Below are 21,608 nucleotides of genomic sequence, written 5' to 3'. Positions count from 1 at the left end.
GGGGGACAAATGGAGGGTTCCTGCTTTTTGATCACAAAGAATCATTTCCATGCTAAACATAAAGTGTTGGCTTTTAATGTGCCACAACATTAGGGACACCTTTAATCTCGGGCAGGGGTGTGTAAACTTTTGTGCTCAAGGCCCAAGTTTAAATTTTTTTTTTCTAAATTGACAAAAAATAAAAATTCCAATATTAATTCTAATATTTTAACCAAATATTTAATTAAGCAAAAAAATACATACAATATATTTAATTATTTTTTTTATATATAAAAATAAAGTGGACCAATGAACTAATTTAAAGTTGTTTTTTTTTACCAGGTTGCATTTCTTACTCCATATTTAACTTGCTTTTAAATCCTTGGTGCTATAAAAAAAAAATAATAATAAATAAATAAATAAATAAAAAGTACTGTTGCCGTGCAAATGTAATTTATTAAGCCCGATTGCATGAGACAAGTCACTTAATGCGCTTTGCACAATTTTCTTTTTCCATTCTCAGTACAATGCAAGGACAGTGGAAAGATTGCATGCGAGTTAAATTTTCCAGTCCGGGTTAGACGAGGGTTGTCCAATCACTTGGTGTGCGTCCGCACTGCAAGACAAAATAAGATTGACAAGGTCCAAAAAAACCTCTTGTCACTAAGCAATAAAAGTTCTTCTCACCCAGTGCCTCTTAATTGCAAACAAATCACAAATGAGAAAAAATGAAATTAAACACCCTTGAGCAAATCGGCGAGGCGACACAACAGAGAGGAGGAATAATAACAATCACAACAAAATGTTCCCCCCAATCCGTGACAGCTGCGGCGACAAATCCAATTATTTGCCTCTCATTCTGCAAATTTGTTCTAATGGTCCAAGTGAGAAAGTAAATAAACGCACGCGAAGGGGAAACAAAAGGATGTGATTTCTAATTAACTTGAAAGAGGAACAGGAAGGGCGACTTAGTAAACCCATCTTTCATCCGCAGCCTCGGACCACTCGTTTGTTTGTTGCACAATGTTGCCGCTCGCCTCCAAATGAAATGTCAACAGATTTAAAGGCGCCGACGCGCTGTTTTGGTCGATTTTATTGTTCATTAAGCTTCCCCGCGCTTGTCCGAGGCTTCTTCGTTTTGCAGCATCTCGGCTTTTTGAAGATCACAAAAAAAAAAAAAAAATTGCTGAGGCAATAATTGAGTTTGTGCAATTACGCCGGGCTTAATGAGAGAAGGCAGGAGTTTGCCACTCGGGCCTCTATGAAGCCACAAAGCGCATTGTGAAAGGGGGGGGGGGGGGGGAGGGGGGGGCATTCAGAAGGCGCCCGAGCAGCACGCACATCTCTCGTGAGGCCTGCATGATAGATGGAGCGCTCATCTCCTGCCTCGCAGTGATTACAAAAACAATAATAAATAGATTTAGTTAACTTCTGAAAGTGAAATATTTGTGGACATCTCTCATCTTGCAAACACCAATTAAACTCTTGATGATTTGGGGGGGGGGGGATCTGCGCCGTTGTGGGAGTGGTCAATTTGCATGATGAGTAATACCAACCTGAATATCTGTGAGTTGCTTGCAAATATGAGCACTCAGCTGTGAACTCTTGTCCTGACACGGGATGATTAAGCGCTATACAAAAAAAACACAAAATATAAATAATAGTGCTCTGTGAAAATATTTTCGACTGATTATCCTACCTCTCCCAAGTAAACGATTTCCCCCACCGGGCAGATCATACAGGCAGTGCCCGAACCGAAAACCTGCTTGACGCGGCCCTGCTTGAGAGCGCCGCAGAGCTCGGCCATGTTCACGTCGCGCTCTGATACTTTAAATTCCCCCTTTATATTAGACGGGAGAAAATTAGCTTAAAGGGGAAGTACGATGAAAATAAAATGCCTTACCCATTTTCTGGTGAGTTCCAGGATGCTCTGTCGGGTAATGCCCGGGAGGATGAGGCCGTTCAGGGGTGGCGTCGCAAGCTCTTCTTCTAAAATTTGAAAAGTATATTTAAAATATATATATTTTGTGTCTGTCAGGATGGACTGACCTCCGTTGTCGTTGATCCAGTGGATAAAGATATTCATGGTTCCCACTTCAGTGATTTGATGGTCCTTCCCGTACAACCACAGAACTTGTTGACATCCGCTATCCTTCGCCTCGTATTGCGCAAATAAGGTGCCACCATAGTTCCTGGCAAAAAATAAGGTCAGTAACAATCCACGTAGTGATGTCACACTAATACTTCCCACCCTCCCATCTTGCAGTCTCCGGTTCCTCCTTCCCAGGCCCGTGTGTACTTCGGGTCGGCCCACAAGGATATCTCTTTGGACGCCGTGAAGTAGGAACCCACGGGGCTCATGATGACAAACAGCAAAGCTCGGCCGGGTTTTTCTACAGCCAGAGATGCCTAGAACGCAAGGAAATAATATTTAGTGTTGATAACTTTAAATGGTGGCTACTTGGTACCTCGGTGCTGATCAATGTAGGTCTGATGTACAAACTGGTTGTGTTGGAGGAAGGGATCCAGTTCTGGTCGACTTCGACGAGTTTCCTGATACACTCGAGCAACTCTGATGGGTCGAATATCTGAAAGAGGAAGTACTGGTGTACCTCAAGGCTCAATCTTAGGTACTTTATTGTTTCATTTAAACTGTATATACACTTTTTTTTACATCCAACTTACTGGTAGACAAGCTCTCCTTGCGGAGATGACCATGCGTTCCATGTTGAGCATCGGCCTGAAGAGACGGACTCGATTGTCATCGCCACGGTAAGCCTTGAGACCTTCAAACAGCTGTGGAGAATAAGTTCAGATATTACCTGGTGTTCTAAAGTTCTTACCTTTCTTCTCACCTGAATTCCATAGTGCAGTGATGAGCAGGCTGGGTGGAGTGACAGGTTCTTGAAAGGCCGGATGAGTGGCGCCTGCCAGCCTTCGGAGGTGTCCCACTCGATGGTCAGCATGTGGTTGGTGAAGACCGTCCCGAAGGTGCACACGTCGGGCTGGGTTACCGGAGCCGTGGGGAGCTTGATAACAAGGTCTGCTGCCTAAGCACATGTGAGTTATCATTACACACTAAAATCATGTGTGTTTAATATTATTGTGTGACGCCTACTAATAAATAAAAATAAATAATATTTAATATTATAATATATAAATAATATTTAATATTAGTGTGATACTTATTTAACAACAATATACTAATAAATAAAAATAAATAAATGTTCTCAACTGATTCGATTAAAATCAATCTAAATTAATTTTTAATTAAAATAGCCAAGAGGGATCATGTCAAATTCAACAGTACCTAATATTGAACCTTGAGGCACACCAGGTTACTCTACTAGACAAAGTGACCAAAGCACTTTGTTTTGTAGTTTGTTGTATGATTTTATTATTTTCTTTGCGCTTTATAAACAATATGACACATGAGGACAAATCTTAGCATGCGTCATAATCCCCCCCCCCTCCCTCACTGTTACCGCCATCCTTCCGTTCACACACTGTGCTTGTCAAGTGCTTAAGTGGCTATAAATACTATATGTGTCGGTCTTCCGGTGAAAGTAAATAAGGCCCACTGAGCCTTTTGTACTACTCAGGGATCGGGACCAAATATTTGTTAGGTGGTCTCTGAGCAAAAAAAAAAAAAAAGAACACAATGTCCATGAAGTTGGTTCACACTAAATGAAAGTGTGTGTTGTGAGTAGCCTAATCTCCACCCGATAGCTTCGGCTACTTAGTGTGAACTGGGACAGTGGATTCTGCTGAGAGCAATAAGGTCACTCGTTCTGATGGAGATACTTCTCAATAAAACTACTGGATGATATTTTCCAGGCAGATATTTTAGATTCTTCTGTGGGGATTTTTTTTTTGAAAGTGTGAATCATCAAGATGCTGCAACTGAGGGTAGGTGCTTTATTTTGTCCACTATAAAGCATCAAAGTATACCTTGAAGCTATGAATTCTGCAATCACCGTTCCTGGTTGGCACCTCCATGCTGTGAGAAGACTGTAAAAAAATGGCAAAATAAACACAGAAATATGGATTTTATATTTGGTTTTGTTAGAAGGCCAATTTTGGCCACAATGGACAATATAATGATCTAATATGGTTCTTAATTTTTTTACTCCAAGTCCCATTGTGAGTGATTTTTGAAAATTAATTTTTAATTCCGTTCCCCAACTCCTTGCCACCTGGTAATTTTAATCCAAAAGTATTTTATTGTAATGTTAGATAAATAGAAGTCAAGCAATTTTAAGAAATTAAATTAAATTTCAGATGAAGGTAAACCTTTTGGAATTATTTACACAATCTCAGTGATGTATCCATATATTCTTATTTACCTGAAATGGAAAAGAAGTCAGGTTGAATTTGGAATGCGTCCGCTCTACTGTTTTGCTGACAGACTTTTGATTTTTAGGAAACGTTACGTTTGTTCCGCCTTGTTGTCATTACCGCTTCCTACCACATAGTGGTGCTGTTGGCTTACTTGTTTTTTTTAGAGCGCTCTCCTAATGCGCATGCGCGAGAAGGGAACGGTGAGCTTGATTACCAATCGAGCTCGTTCAGGTAACGACAATTTATTTTTGTCTTTGGAGCTTATTTAAGGTACGGTTATTTTTTTTTCAGGTGTTTATTTGTTATTTGATTGACTGCTTGCTTGGTGGGGGGAAAAACTATTTTTAAAAAGAAGTCTTTCTTGACTTTTTGAGCAGCAAACCTTGTTATTTAAATACAAAATATATCATTTATGTTGTGTATTAATGAATGCATCTTATAGAAGCCCTATGGTTATTTCAATATTTGCGCATTTATTGAATTTATTTTAATTACCTGCACCTGGTGTCTGAAGGCTTTATAATTTACCTGGTAAATTATTTTATATTTTATTTTCCATTTATTTTGCTATGGTGGGAATAATTTAAAATGTCGATTTTCTCCGTTTAATCATAATTCAAGTTAATCCAAGTCAAACTTTTATATAAATAGGAAGATCTTAAATCAATTCAAACCTGCAAATGTTTTTTCCCACATTAGATTTATATTTTAATATACTAAGCAGCTAGTTTACATTTATTTATTATTTCCACATCACCCAACTTGTGTGTCCCCAGACTCCAAGCACACTTGATCATGGCCTACACAATCCAGCCAACACGCCGCCACAACCCGGTGGACAGCATCTGCCGCAAACTTCAGACCATCCAGTGGCGGGGTGACCGGGCGCCCAATACCCCCTTCAGAATCCCCAAACTGTCCTCCAGCAGCTACGACAGCCCCCAATGCGGCCTCAGGCGTAACCTGGAAGCCATCTTGAAGAAAGGAGTCCACGGGAGAAAGGAAAGTCCCAATTGTGTGGCATCTCAAAAGAACATGGATCCATCATCTCCAGCTAACATCACATACAGCATCACTAGTGTTGGCAGAAGCGGAGTAAAACCATTCAAGCAGAAGTACTGCTCCACTCCCAGCACCACACGTGAGACCAAAGACTCCCCTTACTTCACTTTCACACAAAGCGGACCCCAATCGGTAGATTCCGATAAACCAGCTCTCTCTCGTACCTTTACCCCGATTCGGAACCCCGTCTCGTATGAGCTGAACTTCAGCCCCGGTAGCACGGCTAGCTCCTCGGAAGCCGAGCTCCCCTACCCGGCTTTGGTTGTCCGGAAGCTATCACTAGGAGATGGAGGTAAGAAAAAAACAAAAAAGATTTTGCAAAGCTACCATGTTGACCTTTACATAATGTGTAATTTTCCGCCTTCTGCCATTGGCCGCCTTGGGGTGGAAATCCGCGTCATGTGCTCGCTTAGCAAACACGCCGGTTTCTGAGAGCAACAACATGGCAGAAGTTAGCCTCATCTGCGAGGAGAATCTCCTCGACACTATCTTCCACGCTTGTGACACGCAGCGTCGAGGTAATTTTTATCTCCAGGCTCATCTTAAAAGATAAATTAGCCCTTATTATTTTGGTATCTTCTATTAGGGAAGGTTTACGTGTCCCACATTGTGGACTTCTTGCGGCACACCACCAGCCGTACTTCGGAGGACCGAGGACTGGAGGAGCTCTGCAACATGCTGGATCCCGAACGCAAAGATGTTTCCATCGATCTGGATACGTATCACGCCATCATGAGGGAGTGGATCGATGACTGCCGTAACAGGTGAAGGAACGGCGAATCTTCATCGGTGCCTGTTAACAACGCCGTGTTTTTATTTTTTGCTAGGGAGGAGTCATCAGAAGATGGAACCCAGGTCAACGCTGGTATTTGTCCCATAATTATTATTTTTTTGGGACCTATTCTTCTTCTGATGGTGTCCTTTTGTGTCATAGCCAGGAGGACCTTCAACATGACGTCAGGAAGCTTGGAGGGCTTTGGAGGCGACGCGTCAAAAGCAGAATTGTACGTTGAGATGATGAGTCACCTTCAAAGATGAAATTATATCTTTTTTTTTTCCTCCAGTGAAACATCAGAGCTGGTTTACTGCCTCGCCGACGTCCAGATGAGCAACCAGAAGCTCCAGGAGGAGGTGAAGAAGTTGAAACAGACGGTGGAGGTCATGGAGGAGAGCAACCAAAAGCTGGCGGATGAGACCGAGGTGTTGCGCAACCAGATCAAAGCGTAAGATGTCCTCATGGCTGCGAGATGTTTTCCAGCTCTCACCCCCTCCTCCTCTTTTCCATAGTCACCAGCAGCTAATCCACAAAGAGAAGATGCTGCATGACGAGGTGGAAGAAATGAAGGCCGCTCTGAGCTGCACGGAGGAAGACAGAGCTCTCGCCTCCGCACGAAGCAAACACGTGGTCGGACCAATCTCGCCGCTCGCCAACAGCCGCATGCAGGAAAATAAAACTGCTTCCTTGTTTTCCAGGAGAAAGAAAATCAAGATCTCATCGCCAAGATTGCTTCAATCGAGGACGAGGTAGAATTTTTGGGATTTTTTTAAGGGCGTGGCTAAATCTCATGGCTTTGCAGAACTTCAAGGTCACCATGGAGATGGACAAGCTTCAAAAGAGAATAGCCGAGCTCTGTAACATCAACGATGACCTTGAGGTTAGCAATTTTAATTTTTTGTGGTTTGCTTCTATTCATCGTTTTGGGTCTCTCAATAAATGTCCTCGTCCTTAGGTGCAGATTCAATCTTTCGATACAGTCATCACTGAAAAGGAATCTCTTATACAAGAGGTCATTGTCCTATTCAATTTATTTTATTTATTTCATTGAGGTCTTGCAAATTTTTATTTCTTTTTTTACACAGAGGAGCAGACAGATAGAAGATCTCAAAGCGGCAGTGGAAGAATATTCGTCCATCACGGAGGTCGGTGTTTTCAAATCAATCAAATTTTTTTGCAAATGTTTTATGTATTGCCTGTTTTGGACTTTTTTTTTTCCAGTTACTAAGGGCCGACAAGAGCAAATTGGAGAACCACATGCAGGTGATGCATCAAGATCTTTCAGGGTGAGTTGTGCCTCAGGGAAATCTTTCAAATCAGAAAAGTGGCATCATCACCAAAAACACACATTTGAATAGCTTCACAGATCTCATTGATAAACACAATGAATAGGGGCTGAGGATTGATCCCTGGGGAACTCCGCATACACTTTCAGTTTCCTTTTCAATCTAGTATGATCACTTGTATCAATATGTGACTCTAAGCAGCGCTGGAGTTTCCCTTTCGGTGGCCTACAGACTGAACCAGAACGCTTCAGGATCCCTGCAGACCGAGCTGGCCTTGGCTCAGTCACCACTGGAGGTCAGCATTTCACCGACGTTGTTGAATTTCGATGAATATAAATGTTTGGCTCTGTTTTTTTAGAACGTTTGCTTCGCCTCGTCGCTGGATGAGACTCTGGACAAGGAAGTTCTTCTGATGATGCACGGACCCAGCCCTGACATCATGGCTTTGGAGTTCAGGAAACTCCTCAACAGACTGGTAAGGGTAATTTTTTTCCCCCCCAAAAAATAAAATAAATAAATACCCAACCTATATTATGTCATATCTGTAGAAGAACGATTTCAGAGAAGACACCAACACAGTCGTGTCCACGCTGAAAGCTTTGCTGAGCGAGCACACCAAACCAAGCGGCGAGATCCAAACCAGTCTTGAGGTTCTGTTGCACATTTATCTCCATCCCAGTTCTGTTTCCCACACACCATTGTATAACTCAGCTCTGTTTATTTATTGTAGCGTGAACACAGCTCGCTCTTGACAATCCTCCTCTTTTGTTCCTCCACTCTGCATTCATTAGGCACGTTCGGCCATACTGCCGTTAACACACACACACACACACACACGGTTGAGTGCCGGTCAAAGTGAAGAGTCAGCTTCATGGAAATAATCTTTCTGGTCTTGTATTTCGACAGGCGGTCCAGGTAGAGCTTAACGCTACAAGAGAAGACTGGGCCTTGAGTTTGGACCAGCTGGCGCAGTACACAGACTCCATCGAGAAGGAGCTGGTGAAAATGGCCGGGAATATGAGGAGGTCACGAACGGAGATCCTGCATCTTTCAGTCAGGTAGTGTTTGGTTTCAGTCTTTTTCTGATTTGTGTTGTCTCTGTTCAGTAGGGGGGGGGAGGATCTCAGAGGCCCATCTCACTATGCTTGGGTTAGGGCCAATTCTGGGCCTCAGCATGATTACGTACAATGGCAGAGTTAGGATTTTTTTTTCCCCCAAACCTCAAAAATTCTTCAGAAAAAAATGATGAAGATTAATTTTATGTTACTGTCAGGAATGGGTTGAAATGTGAGGAAAAATTCCTGGAAAAATCTATAAAGTCCAATTTTTTTTTGGTCTAGCACCTGGGGGGCCCAAAATTATTTCAGGGGAGGCCCTGCCCCTGCGCCCCTCCCCCTTAGCGCTGCCCCTGACCGTACTGATAAATTAGCTTCCTGGATGAGTGCTTGTGTATCTTCAACTTTTCATGTCTTAGACTCTTAAAAAATATTTTTAAAAATCCCTCAAACTGGTTTAAGACCTGCTGTTAGTGTAAATGTGTGTGCGTTCACAGTATGTGCGTGTGTGAGGGTGCACCGCTATATAAAGGGTCACTGTGGTTCAGTCCCAGCCCAGTCAGAGAGGGGTCAGACTGCTGCTCACAAACTCAACCACACTATTAGACAATTTGGAGGATTTGAAAATAAGTGCTGTGGGCCAGTTGGAGAACTGGCGCTGGTCACCCTGGGAAACAAAATGGGACACTGCATGGGCCTGCGGATTGGGTACAGTATGTCCGGCACGATCTTGCTTTCTAGGAAGTCCCGCTGTTGGACTTGTACTTGATGGAATGTGTTTTGTCGTGCAGGGTGCAGGATCAGGAGAACCAGAAGCGGCAGCTCGGTGAAGAACTAGAGCAGCTCAAGACCCCTCAAGATAGCAGAGAAGCTTCGTGCCAGACACCCGGACCTGAAGAAGAGGTCAGTTGGACGCGGGGAGATTGCGTTGAGGTTTTTCTGATACATCTCGTTCTTTTTAAGACCGGGGAAGACCTGGAATGGGATGAGGAATACGCCCTTCAAGATATCCTGAAAAACGAAATAGCGGGGAGCGGGACGGACGGCGGACAGACGGAAGACGAGAGGTGGACGGTTGTGAACGGATCGGGCGAAGGGGAACCGAGGAACTCGTCCACTCCTGTGTCGGCCAAACCCGAAGACAGTCAATGTCTTGAGGGTAGGTAAAATATTATTTTTATGTCACGTGAAGATTTATAATTTTTTTGGGGAGTCAGTTAGGGATTAGATAACACGTCCGTCTGTAATCCTTGAATTCAAGGACGCTCAGTCAGCCTTGACGCAGTTCACATAAGTTTGGGAAGCCGGCGTAAGAAGACCCCTACCTTCTATGGCGGTTCCAGTCCGAGCGCTCGTGCGTGTGTGTGAAGGAAAATGTGTGTGTGTCAAAACGTCTTCCTCAAGGTCCTTCTATGGCCAGGTGTGAAGCTGTCCCAGCGAGCAGTAATCCTCTTCATTCCTGCCTTGCATGAGTGGTTGGCAGGCAGAGACATAAAAAAAAAAATTGTGTGAACGGTCACTAATGCCACTTTGGCCGAAGGGGATGAGATTCGGACTCCTCGGCCCCTCCCTCGCTCCTCAAATGAGCTTTTATGGAAGAAGGTGGGGTTAGCATTTGGATGGCATTCAAATTTTTTTTTGTGTCTTGCAGGAACTCCTGAAGTAAGGGTGAGCCAAACTAGTTTGCAGGTAAAATTAATTTCGGCACCACACCATATTGCAGTTAATGTTGATAAAAATCCATCTGAATCCATTTGCATATTCAAATGTCTTCTATTTCTGAATTTTAAAAAAATCCAGATATATTTCTATATTTATTTATATTTTATATTTTTAATATTTATTGTATTTTTTATATATATTTTATAAAAATCCGCCTGCAGCCTTTGCATTTCAAACATTGTCTTCTATTTCTGAATCCATGTTTTTTTTTGTTTTTTTTTTTTTTCTCCTCAGAACGAGGCAGCGGTACCGTCGGACGCCCACTCGCAAGCTGTCAGCTCCGAGCACCCAGCGGCGGATGCCCCGTCCCACTCAGAGAGCCACGGTAAGACCGCCGCTTTTGCTCAACCTCAAAAAAAAAAGCAGCATAGAAAAATGATTGTTGAATAAATATGCCGTTAATATTTATTTTTTTCGGGGGCTTTTCTGCACAGAGACAGAAACCACATCGTCTCAGTCCGTAACGCAGAACCTGAGCACCTCATCTGATCAGGACCCAACTAAGATGCCAACAACAACGGAAGATCAACCAGATGAGGTCACGCCGACAAATGAGAGGTGAAAAAAAATCGATCACCATTTTTAGCCATCACTTCCCTATGACGAGTTCCTGGCCCACATTTGCTAGTCAAAGGTTTTCCTGTCTGTGGGAGGAGTTGCACTGGCCAAATAGTTTCTCCGCTGCCATGCTTTGCATCAGCCCTGCCGACAACACCTAAAAAATGGAAGCTGTGAATTTATAAAGTTCTTGAAATGGACTCTTCTGCACACAGCGTCCAGCCGCTTGGTGAGGACCGCGAGGGAGGAAGCGAGGAGGCCGAGGTGAGCCCCGTAATATCACACGAGAAGCATTTTTCTAAGTGAAACGGCTTCCTCTATTCTACTTCCTCTGCTCTCATTCCGCCACTTTGCTTTTAGTTTTGAAATTGCTTTTCTTTTTTTTTTTTTTATTATTTAAAACCGGGCACTATGTACTTTTATGGTATTGCGCAATATCCTGTTGTGTGTCAGAACGCTCACCTTACTCCATCGTGAGAATGTTCACACAAGCGGGCGGTCCACCTCCGCCACTTAGCGCCGTGCTAGCGTTGGCGTGTCTCCACACACACACACACACAGACACACACGCGGTTGCAGAGCTCTCCATTATGTAACAATTCAGCCGAATCTCTTCCACACACAAACGGGAACAGGTATGCTCCGTTTCTTACTTTGGTAACTTCTTCAGAACCTGAACCGGGACCAGTCCTCACCCAAACCTGCAGGGGACACGTGAGTACCGTCTGGCTTCTGTGGTGGATCTGCGGTGTTGATGGCAACGTTGTGGGTTTTTTTTTTAGTTCGAGTCCGCTTCCTGTGTTGGTTGAAGAAGAGGAAAGCAAGCACGAGGGCAACGCCGCAGCGGCTACCCAACAGGCCACCATGGCAGGTAGGAAACCCAGGGGGGGCGGTTCTAGCATGTGAGTACTAGTTTTGGCACCCACACGCGTTTTCCTCAAGGGACCGAACCGCTCGACGGCATTGACCCAACCGCTCAGACTGACCGTCAGGAGGGAAACGCATCAGCGCTGCAGAACGGCCAATCAGAAAGCAGCATGACGAGTAACTCGGGAGAAAATAAGAACGAACTGGTAAGATTGAGCAGATTTAATCTGTGAGGTTAAAATTGCATGACATCAATGGTTGGTCTGGATCTGAAGGAGTCACAAGAGGCGGACGCCGCAGAAGAACCAAAGGTGGAGCAGGCAAAACCTGAAGCCGAGTTGCCGAGCATCTCCGCTCGGACCGACTCGTGCAAAGAAGATAAGCAAAGGTAACGCAATATTTACATTTATTAATAATTCGGCTAATTGCTCATGTTGTCTTTTTCAGCAGCCTATCAGCCAACGACAAGGAGATTGAGGTGAAGAACGTTTTGTAAGAATGAAGAAAATCCCTGCTATGAATGTTTAATTTTTGTCTTTTTTTTTCAGTCCGAGTTCCAGCGTTTGGCTCTTGGCTTCAAGTGCGACATGTTTACATTAGACAAGAGACTCCGGCTGGAGGAGCGTTCGCGGGATCTGGCTGAGGAGAACGTCCGAAGGGAGGTGTCCAGCTGCCAGGGATTACTGCAGGTCCAAAATTTCGGTGGTGTCCAAACTGCGGCATGAGGGCCATTTGCGGCCCATTTGACATTTCAAAATTTTTTTGTAGGCTCTAACTCCTTTATGTGAAGATGACAACCAATCAATGGAGATCATCCACAGGCTCCAGAAGAACCTGGATATCCTCATCCAGTCCATGACCCGAGTGTCAAGTCGTTCCGAGATGCTCGGAGCCATCCATCAGGTATGTGTGTCGCTAAAAAGTTTTTTTTTTGTCGTAATCATTGGGGACTTGGCAGGAAAATCGTATCGGTAAGGCGGTGGAAGTGATGATTCAGCACGTGGAGAACTTGCGGCGGGTCTACACCAAGGAGCACGCCGAGCTACTGGAACTGCGGGAAGCGCTCATGCAGAACGAAAGGTCGTTCGGATCACACTCCGATAGAGGTCAGCTCCGTGCGTTAGCAAACACCCCGGAGTGCTCCGCTAACAATTTTTTTTTTTCCAGATGAATTCCGCGGCAAGAAACCGACAACATCACAATACTACAAGGTGCAAACTCACCTAATCGCATCCACGTGTGTGTATAAAGTTGTGTTGACTTCATTTTGGCCCCGCCCCCTCGCATGTAACCACCCAGTCATCAAACCGGCGAGTTAGCATAGCAGCAATCCCTCGCTCTGCTGGAGGGAACGTGCACTACGACATGGTGAGGATTTATTTTAATATTTATTTCTATTTCTTTTGTAATTAATGTTCTTGTCATGCCCAGACCAAACTACAAGACGGTACGGAAAGCGAAGCTGAAAGACTCACCAGGAGATCTCCATGGTGAGTGTTCCCGTTAATCTCGATGTGCCTAAAGCTATGCCACTCTGAGTTTTTACGTAAAGCCATTAGCGTCACTCGAAATGACTTTCCTCGCGCGACAGAGCCGCGGGAGTTCGGGTTGTTTATAACCTTCCCTATATGTTGGTAATGGTGGTTTCCAGGAATGTGGCGGGAAAGAACATGGCGCGCCCCCCACTTAAACGCTTTGTTAGCTCTGGCGCCTGGGTTGACACTGAAGAGTCCTCTGTCATGATGAAGGGGTAAGGAAGGTCTCAGTGTTGTGAAGGGTTGTGTTCTGAGAGTCCAAATTCAAATGAGCTTGGAATCGGAACCGGCATCGACGCCGCCATCTTTTATGTTGTGTTGCATGTTTGTTGTCGGGCAAGATATAATGTTTTCGTTTTAAGCAAGAATGACTTTTTTGTGTGTCTGCTAAATGTCTATTAGCAATAGCATTTTCCCGCTATGAGGTTTATATTTTTGTGCAATTGTTTTTCATTGTTTCATCAATTGTTTTTAGCAATAGCATTTTTCCGCTAATTGTTTTTTCCATGTCTATTAGCAATAGCATTTTTCCGCTATAGTTTTTTTTCCTGCTATTAATTGTCATATATTTACAGTATATTTACCAGATGCACGACTAATTACTACTAACTGAGATGTTTCTGGTATTTTATACAAAAAAAATGGACAGATTTTTGAGGCGTCACTAAAGCAAAAGCTATTAGTCACTGTTCTTGCCCGATTGGCGCGGCGTGCCCACAGGACGGCGCGCAATAACGCCGACTCCCAGCCAGTCGAGGAGCTAGAAGAAGCCACGCCGGAGAGGAGGAGGTCCAGTCTCAGTGAGCTGGGCAGCAAAATCACCTCGCTCATTCTGCCCCTCAAGACGTTAGTTTACCTCTACGCCAATTCAAACCAATGGAAGAGTTCATCATTTCGGTTCTTAGGTTGGAAATGATGAACGTCTTCCATGTTCTTCTGGGCTTCTGCGTTTTCATTTCTGCTCAGATTTGTGTGCCATCTTGCATGAATCTCAAGTCGTGTCTTCCAAGATCTTCTAATAGTTCTCAAGTCAACCATTTTCTGCTTTCCTCCTTTCACGTCCTTCAGAAGTCAGGATGAACTCTTTGTAATGCTGTAAGTGGACGGCATGCAAATTTACGTGCGTCATTCGCCCACCTGATTCATCATGAAGTGTTTTAAAGCCAAACCCCGGCGACATTTTCTCTCCCTGTGCTTGATTCTGCTGCCAACATTTCAAGTACTTCCTGATGAGCAATTTTTTGTTTCCATATTTCTCCTCAAGCTTCTCAACTGCATGCAGCAATACCTTTCTGCCATCTTTCTCATCCCATCATCTCATTTACTAAACGTTGCTTCTCCGGATTCCATCCAGTCCAAGCTCCTCATCCAGCCCGGTGTCTTCAGACCAAGGTCTGTCCCAATCTCTGGTCCATAGCCTGACATCCACACGAGCGACGGCGGCTGAGGTAGCCCGAGGCACCAGGGGGCTCTGGCTTTGGTTAGCCATGGTGCTAATCCTCGTAGGTAAGCTTAAACCGTTCGGGCTAATTTAGAAAAATATTTAATGGTGTCACCTCGTTAGGTCTCCTGGCCTTGTTGGCCAATCTGGTGATGCAACCGGCAGTAGATGCTGCCCCGGCGGGCACCGGTGACTCCTGGATGGCCATCCAACAGTTGCTCTGGCCTTACACGGGCCTCCGACACAACGGGCAGCCCCCGGTTTAGCCCCCGTACTGCCACTTTCGGACCTTATGTTGATGAGGCCTTCCCCCCCGTGCACTTTGGAAGGGTGGCGACTACACGCGTCAGTACCGGAGCCTTAAATTCCCACGTTGTCCGATTTATGTCGTTAGCGCACGTCTGAACCGTTCAAGGACCGCTTAATGGTAATTCGATGTCCTTGGCAGAGATTTTATAACTTTTTAAAGCTGATAAACACTGGTAATAAAAACATTGTAAGTGTTTTTAAAAACTATTTATGACTACTTTTGGAGTGTGTGATATGTGAATTTATTTAACTGTGACAAGTCTTCACCACCAAAATTATTTTTTCCCTGTTTTGCTGTGGTTGTCATTGTTTTCAACTTTTATATGTTCCCAAAGATGCTTGAAAATTTGAATAAATAAAGTAGCCAGTATTATAATTGAATGTTTTATTACGCGTAATATTAGCAAAACATTAGCGGTCTGGTGGCGCAGAAGAGACTTTGAACGGTGTCCACGAAGATGAAGTGAGCCTCTCGGGTTCGACTGATCCCTTCCGGGCTCATGTTGTCTTGAAGCATGTGGATGAAGGTAGAGTGAAACTCGCTTTCGGGATGGTGGTCGGCGCAGAATTCCTCGCTCGTTTCCGTTATCTCCAACTTCTGGAATCTCTTAGCACCAACCTGGAAGAGATTCCACGAGTCTTCGGGTACCGGATCTATTCCCTGGTGCTCCGAGACCTGACAGAAAAAAAAATTACAAAATTACAGAATTTCTGGAGGTTGTTAATATAATACTCACTTTGACCACAATATATTGTGGACCACATTGGGCATTCCATTTACTCCATGAGAAGGTACAGACTGACGCAAACAAGGACATCTGTTCATAGGCAACGTGTTCCCTACGTGGGTCCTGTAGACAAAAAGTCACAGTCTACAATTTGTAAAACCCGATGGAAGATGTTAGATGGCGACCTTGCGGCAGGAAGTGACAAATTTGTCAGTGTGCTCATTGACGAAGACGTTGAGGCCCGCCTTGATCATGGCCTGCTGTAGATCAGGAGCGCTCATCCACTTGCCAAAAAGATTGGCGAGGTTCAACTCCCGGTCTGTTTGCAGCATGCACTGATCCCCCTGGGACAAACAAAACCGAGTCACAAACCTATGTTCTTCTCAACGTTCTCCGAAGCCCACCTGGATGGTGATGGTGAGATCAATGAGCGCCCCATGGATGGTGAAGAGGGCGGAGTCTTTTCCCAGCGGCCGCACCTCCCAACTCCGGAAGGGAAAGTTGGCGTAGGTCTTCTGCATAAACACGAAGGGGTAGAAGGAGTCCATCTTGAAGGACACCTTTGTCACTGGACCAGTCTCCTCTTGCACCACTTCCTCCTCATCATCCTCCCCTTCCTCCTCCTCCTCCTGTGCATTCTCTTGGCAAGTAAAGTCACTGATACCGTCCATCCTCCAATACTTGGCTAAGATCAGAGAAGAATAGCAATGGCGAGTTAAGGAGGCCATGCCCGCCCTTGGCCACCCCTTAGAACTGCCCCTGCTGGAACTTCAAAATGAACTATAACCGAGATGTACCTACCTTCTGCATCCCAGCGGCCCACTCGAGGGGTTTCTAGGAAGACCACCGTGTCGGGGAGCCTCACAGACACACCGACAAGTGTGGAAGCGGATTCCTCATCTTCTGATTTCTCAGGAATATACTGGAAAACTTTCAACCTGGATTCCGACACCTATAAAGCACAATGGAAGCAATCATCCTGAAATATTTTAACGATAATGAATTTTTGATCTACCCTTCGGATTTCCCAGCCATTGATGTGAATAGATTGCGGCGGAAGGTAGAACATTTCGTAATAGAAGACTCCGCCCAGAGGCGTGTACATCCTCAGGTCCACCACCTCGTCGCCTTCGTTGGAAAACACCTCGTCCTCTTCGGGGGGCGGTGGGGTCGGCTCGGCTGAACGGAAGGTGAGAGAAACGTCTAATGGCTTGTCACTGGAGGAGTACCTCAAGGGTATATACTAGGACCCTTGCAATTTGTACTACTGTCCAAAAAGTGGCTAAAAAAATATTGATATGGACCTACAGGGCTCACCTTCCACGACCTCCACCTGCGTTACAACCTGGCTCTCTCCATCCTCTGTATGGGTACTGTCTCTTGACAGTTGACTTTCTGAACCCTCCATTAAAAAAACAAAAAAACATCACTGTATTAAATCTAATATGATTGGTTTTAAGGTTTTCTTTGGACTGGCCAAACCTTGGTCTCCTCAGAATATTGAGCCATTGACACTTCCTCTTCTGCTTGTTCCTGCTCCTCTTCAGGTTCCTCCTCCTGCTCCTCCTGCATCTCCTCCTGTATCTCCTTTTCCCCATCATCCTGCTCCGGTACCTCCTGCGGAACCTCATCGAATACGGTGAGCAACCTGGGCACCACATAGCAGGGGATGAATATAAAAATCCCAGATCGTGATAAAGGGGTGTTTGATGGACCTGGGAGGGGCGACGGTTGTTTTCACATGGGTTATCCTGGATAATGTGGACAAGTGGTCGTAGGTAGTATGAAGAATCCGCACGGCGATATTGCTCATCGCGAGCTGCTTTGTCAACTCGAAACCCATGCCCACCTCCTTGAAGGTCAAACATTTAAACCTAAAATGTCACACAAAGGCATAAATAGATGTGCACCTCCTCAATGAACTTCCGCTCCACTACCTTGACTTCCTCATGAGGTTGGCCCACACACACAACTTGGTGTTTTCATCTTTAACCACAGCCTGCATGTTGCCTGTCTCTGTGTCAATGTTGTTGCTGGCCCCCTAAATAGAATAAAAATACACCATTTGGGATCCCCCATGGATCAATATCAAGCCCACTATAATTATTGATGCATTCTAAATATCTATTTAGAATAAGACATTATTTGAGTGGCTAGATTATACCTTGAGAATTTCCATGCTGATGTTGAGAATCTTGGTATAGACTATGTCCTGAAGATGCAAGAGCGTTTCCTGATATTTGGGAATGTACTTCTCGTCAGTCACCTCCCTGAGCAGCACCTCCAGCTCTTCGATTAGCTGCAGACACAATAAGAGCTCGAAATAAAGAAGGAACGTGTCGGAAAAAGAGCTACAGACCTGTAAAGCGAGGTTACACTGTTTGAATACGGTCTTTATGTTGCATGTTGGGTCATCTCTCCACAAGCTGATGAACGTGTTGATATCCTGCTGCACTCCTGGGTCGGGTATGTCACCGCATTGCATGTATTTCTCCCACTTTATTTGTAAAACAGAAAAGGAAGACTTGAGTCAGGTTGAAATTTAAAATCCAGCATGTAGACTGTACCTTGCACATTTGCGCAGCATCATTTTTATATTTTATCACAGCAAAATAATTCTTTTCCAGGAGGGAGTGAAGCTCTCCCACCTCACGGCCTCTACGTTTGCTGTCCTTTAATAAAAAAAAAAACATATTTATTTAGGAAAACATACATAGCTATGTTGTTAGGGTACCTTCGCCTCGAGCATATCTAAAATTTCCTGTCTTCTTTGCCTTTCCAACCTTTCCTGTTCTTCACGCTCCGCTTGAATCCGAGCTTCCTCTGGACATTAAAACAATCATGCACATATGGATACTTTTGTGTGTTTATTAATAAATTTAGAAATATTTCACAACCTTCTTCTCGTAACCTTCGCTGCTCCTCCTCAAGCTTCAGCTTGGCCTTTTGGGCTTTGGTTAGTTTGGGCTTTTTACCCTGGGATACAGGAAAAATAATATTACATAAGCGTATTAAGAAGGAAAATAAAGACAAAAGTAATGACACTATTGGGATTACCTTTTTAGGAGGCTTTCATTCAGTCATGGGCCAAAGATGTAAAAGAAATATTAGAACGTGCAATACAGAGATGGATGAAATGTTAAGCAATAAACTCACCATGACGACTCAGTAGGGCCTGTTTTTGAGGAAATAACAGAAAGTTAATTGTTAACTACACAAGTAGCAAGAAAGATTAAAGTCAGAGTCAGGTAAGTCACACCAGGCTATAAAATAAAACGCCTTATTTTCAATATATTAGTTGCTTAATTCGACGCTGCCAGGTCTCCATGGCAACCGACGCACTGGACGTAACGACACAAAATCTTTTTTTTTTTTTTTTTGCCATGCATTGTTATTATCGAAATGTCGTCACCGTAAGAGACGGGACTTTTAGTACATTTTAAGATTTGTTTAAAAGAGTTGTGGGTTTAAATATGTCTTCAGAATAAAACGTAAACAATTGAATTGTGTTTTCAGAAAAAAATCTTGTCAGTTGACATATTTAACCAGTATTGTCTATTTGACCACATTTTAGTACAATGATAAAACAATTAAAATATAATGTAACAATTTTAATGCAAAAACGGTGCTTGTAAACAAAAAAAAGTTTACGACAGTGTTTGTTTTGATTTACGACATCAGAAACGATATACGGTAGGCTGCTCGACAGCCTCTACCACAAGGACAAAAAAACTCCTCACGATTATTTAATTTGACTTCATACAGCTATAAAAAGCAACACATCAACGTGTGTATTTATCTGGTTGATATTTTTCCAACTGTTTTTCTCTAGATTCATTTAAAATGCTTGTAATGTGCTGTTTAGCTAAAGCTAATCTATTGTCCTCGTCGCTTCTCTACTTTCTTCTTATTACAATGTTAATCATGTATTTCAAATGTCTCCCTTAGTGGTGTCGCCCCTCTTGTCAAATGGCCAACCCACTACGAGGTGAAGTTATTAAGCTTTACAAGAACGTAAGTGAGCTTTTGGCTTCATTTCTCCAAAGTTTTGCAGCCCCCCACCCACTCACACACACACACACACTTGTATTTGCTTTATTTCCTATGAAACTAAACCTCTTTTTCTCCTGATTTAATTTGCATCAACTTTCACAGACATAATTACAATTCATTATTTTTATTCCTAAATAATTGGAAGTTTTTTTCCTCTGGTAAAAATGAAATTAAATCAATAAAAATAAACTAGACAATATTCAATTTAATCTATAATTTTATCCTGTTTATGTTTTGTATCTGGCATTCTGATGTCTTTCCGTTTTCATCCAAAAGCTGCTGTATCTCGGTCGAGACTATCCGGAGGGATCAGCCTTTTTCCGACAGCGCCTTAAGTCGGCCTTCATGAAAAATAAAGATGTGACGGACCCCGAGCACATCAAAAAGCTCGTGGGACGAGGAGAGTATGTCATCAAGGAGCTCGAAGCTCTCTACTTCCTCAAGAAATACAGAGCCATGAAGAAGAGATACTATGACCCGGAAACATAATTGTATCAAGGATGTAAACATTACTGTGAAATCCTTTGCCATGATTAGTAATTTCAGGTATTTTTTACGCAAGGCACTCTTGGGCTCTCGCTCAAAAGGAAACATGTTATTTGATTTTCAAATATTGTTGAAGATGTTTGTGCATGTTAAGTACATAAAGACAGGCAGTGTGCGAGAATAATGTGGAAGCAATTTTAATTACACAACTATAGTTGTTAATGTATTGCAAGCAGCAAAACATACAGCCATACATTCATTGTAAGTATGATGTTCTATGGATTCAAGGGGAATTTGTGACAAATGAATGTAAATATGTGGACTGTCAACCCAATTTGTAAGTACAATAAAATAAATGTGAACAAAACAAAAAGGTCGTAACGGTGATTAATTGGCATTCATATACATATATATTCAAAAAAATCGAGGACCCAGATAATATCAAACGAAACAGGAAGCACTAAGGAGAGCGCTTGGAAACGAAAGCGGAAGTGAGCGACAGTGACTCATCTTTAGCGTTTCACTTTCCCTCGCACACACTCGTGATGTGCCTTCCAGTTGTTTTAAGTGAACTGAATCTTTAGAATCAGTTCACTCAAGAATACACGTTTCACACAAGAACACACATTTCTTTCTATAATACAACACCTACACTAGTGTTGGCTCGTGAGTGAACGATGGGTTCAAAAGAACGAAACTTTTCAGTGAACGAGAGTGAACGAATCACTTTAGGAAGTGACGTTTTCAGTTCATATGACTTCAACCAGTAGGTGTCGGTAATGCCCATTGAAGCTGGTGCCACCTCGCCGTAAAACAAAACGAAGAAGAAAATGACGTCACATCCCGTTCACGAACGAGTGGTAAATAGCATTTCCCGCTCACCAACGAACGAAACTGTGAGTGAACGAATATGTGAGTGAGTGATTTGCATTTCCAGTTCATCGTGTGAACGGATCAGTGAGGGAACCAATTCTTTCCCGTTCACGAACGAGTCAATGGATCAACTGCCTTCGGATCAGTCAGTAAACGTGTTGCGTCTCCCTCCTGGCGTGAACTATGTAAGTCAGAATGTCGATTTACGATTTGCCAAGGAAAGAAAGAACCACACCACTTCTTTTTCTCCAAGCTAACGGCTAACTTGATTGCATGAAGGGATGCGCCGTTATGCAACAACGGCGAGATCATGCTTCTCTTGATTTTAGAACACTTATAATAGTTTTTAAATAACGTGTATGCATACATACGCCTAAATATTGTTTTCCAATATAGCTACTGCAATTTCACATTAGATTACTAGTTTGAAATTTACTTATAGTATTATTATTTTAGTAAACATTAAAACCTGTTAAAACTTGTCTGGTGTTTTATTCCTTGTTTTTATTTTTTGGGGCATGAAAACAAAAATCTGACA

At 43.4% G+C, this 21,608-nt stretch overlaps 4 protein-coding genes across 6 annotated transcripts; 2 read left to right on the top strand and 2 right to left on the bottom strand.

The window, feature by feature from the left end:
- Nucleotides 1-415: 415 nt before the first annotated feature.
- Nucleotides 416-4,460, bottom strand: bcat1 (branched chain amino-acid transaminase 1, cytosolic). Its single transcript, XM_049761592.2, has 11 exons — nt 4,326-4,460; nt 3,931-3,990; nt 2,835-3,029; nt 2,665-2,775; nt 2,448-2,567; nt 2,231-2,388; nt 2,029-2,171; nt 1,883-1,968; nt 1,679-1,819; nt 1,536-1,610; nt 416-595 (listed from the first exon to the last, which is right to left on the bottom strand). The coding sequence occupies exons 2-11, from the start codon at nt 3,976-3,978 to the stop codon at nt 557-559; spliced, it is 1,116 nt and encodes a 371-aa protein (XP_049617549.1). The 5' UTR covers nt 3,979-3,990; nt 4,326-4,460; the 3' UTR covers nt 416-556.
- On the top strand, nt 2,894-15,306 carry lrmp (lymphoid-restricted membrane protein). Of its 2 annotated transcripts, none has more exons than XM_049761579.1 (38): nt 2,894-3,039; nt 5,097-5,674; nt 5,796-5,900; nt 5,969-6,146; nt 6,210-6,247; nt 6,317-6,386; nt 6,447-6,605; nt 6,670-6,784; nt 6,856-6,906; nt 6,960-7,037; nt 7,113-7,169; nt 7,243-7,302; nt 7,379-7,443; nt 7,642-7,738; nt 7,802-7,918; nt 7,992-8,093; nt 8,350-8,501; nt 9,290-9,401; nt 9,462-9,657; nt 10,150-10,187; nt 10,455-10,545; nt 10,655-10,778; nt 10,994-11,042; nt 11,449-11,492; nt 11,561-11,649; nt 11,721-11,851; nt 11,921-12,033; nt 12,093-12,123; nt 12,194-12,334; nt 12,414-12,548; nt 12,604-12,751; nt 12,813-12,856; nt 12,945-13,013; nt 13,077-13,135; nt 13,297-13,395; nt 13,901-14,026; nt 14,535-14,686; nt 14,745-15,306. In XM_049761579.1, exons 2-38 carry the CDS (start codon nt 5,116-5,118, stop codon nt 14,885-14,887), a joined length of 4,137 nt encoding a protein of 1,378 aa, XP_049617536.1. In that variant the 5' UTR covers nt 2,894-3,039; nt 5,097-5,115; the 3' UTR covers nt 14,888-15,306. The 2 variants fall into 2 exon arrangements, with proteins under 2 accessions (XP_049617536.1, XP_049617535.1); XM_049761578.1 differs by having other exon boundaries at nt 6,670-6,787.
- Nucleotides 15,301-19,152, bottom strand: dnai7 (dynein axonemal intermediate chain 7). 2 transcript variants are annotated; one of them, XM_049761589.2, is made up of 17 exons: nt 18,815-19,152; nt 18,716-18,727; nt 18,556-18,634; nt 18,393-18,481; nt 18,226-18,330; nt 18,018-18,155; nt 17,823-17,957; nt 17,596-17,699; nt 17,374-17,532; nt 17,141-17,306; nt 16,967-17,060; nt 16,674-16,837; nt 16,460-16,610; nt 16,063-16,343; nt 15,844-16,002; nt 15,668-15,781; nt 15,301-15,606 (listed from the first exon to the last, which is right to left on the bottom strand). In XM_049761589.2, exons 1-17 carry the CDS (start codon nt 18,815-18,817, stop codon nt 15,331-15,333), a joined length of 2,229 nt encoding a protein of 742 aa, XP_049617546.1. In that variant the 5' UTR covers nt 18,818-19,152; the 3' UTR covers nt 15,301-15,330. The 2 variants fall into 2 exon arrangements, with proteins under 2 accessions (XP_049617546.1, XP_049617547.1); XM_049761590.2 differs by having other exon boundaries at nt 16,976-17,060; nt 18,815-19,149.
- A 146-nt stretch (nt 19,153-19,298) lies between these two features.
- lyrm5a (LYR motif containing 5a) lies at nt 19,299-20,570 on the top strand. The gene is made up of 3 exons (XM_049761594.2): nt 19,299-19,445; nt 19,607-19,672; nt 19,988-20,570. Exons 2-3 carry the CDS (start codon nt 19,628-19,630, stop codon nt 20,198-20,200), a joined length of 258 nt encoding a protein of 85 aa, XP_049617551.1. The 5' UTR covers nt 19,299-19,445; nt 19,607-19,627; the 3' UTR covers nt 20,201-20,570.
- Nucleotides 20,571-21,608: the final 1,038 nt, after the last annotated feature.

The sequence above is a fragment of the Syngnathus scovelli genome, chromosome 22 (assembly GCF_024217435.2).
Source record: "Syngnathus scovelli strain Florida chromosome 22, RoL_Ssco_1.2, whole genome shotgun sequence".
NCBI lineage: Eukaryota > Metazoa > Chordata > Actinopteri > Syngnathiformes > Syngnathidae > Syngnathus > Syngnathus scovelli.
The sequence above is the reverse complement of the archived record's forward strand: the minus strand, read 5'-3'. Positions and strand labels throughout refer to the sequence as shown.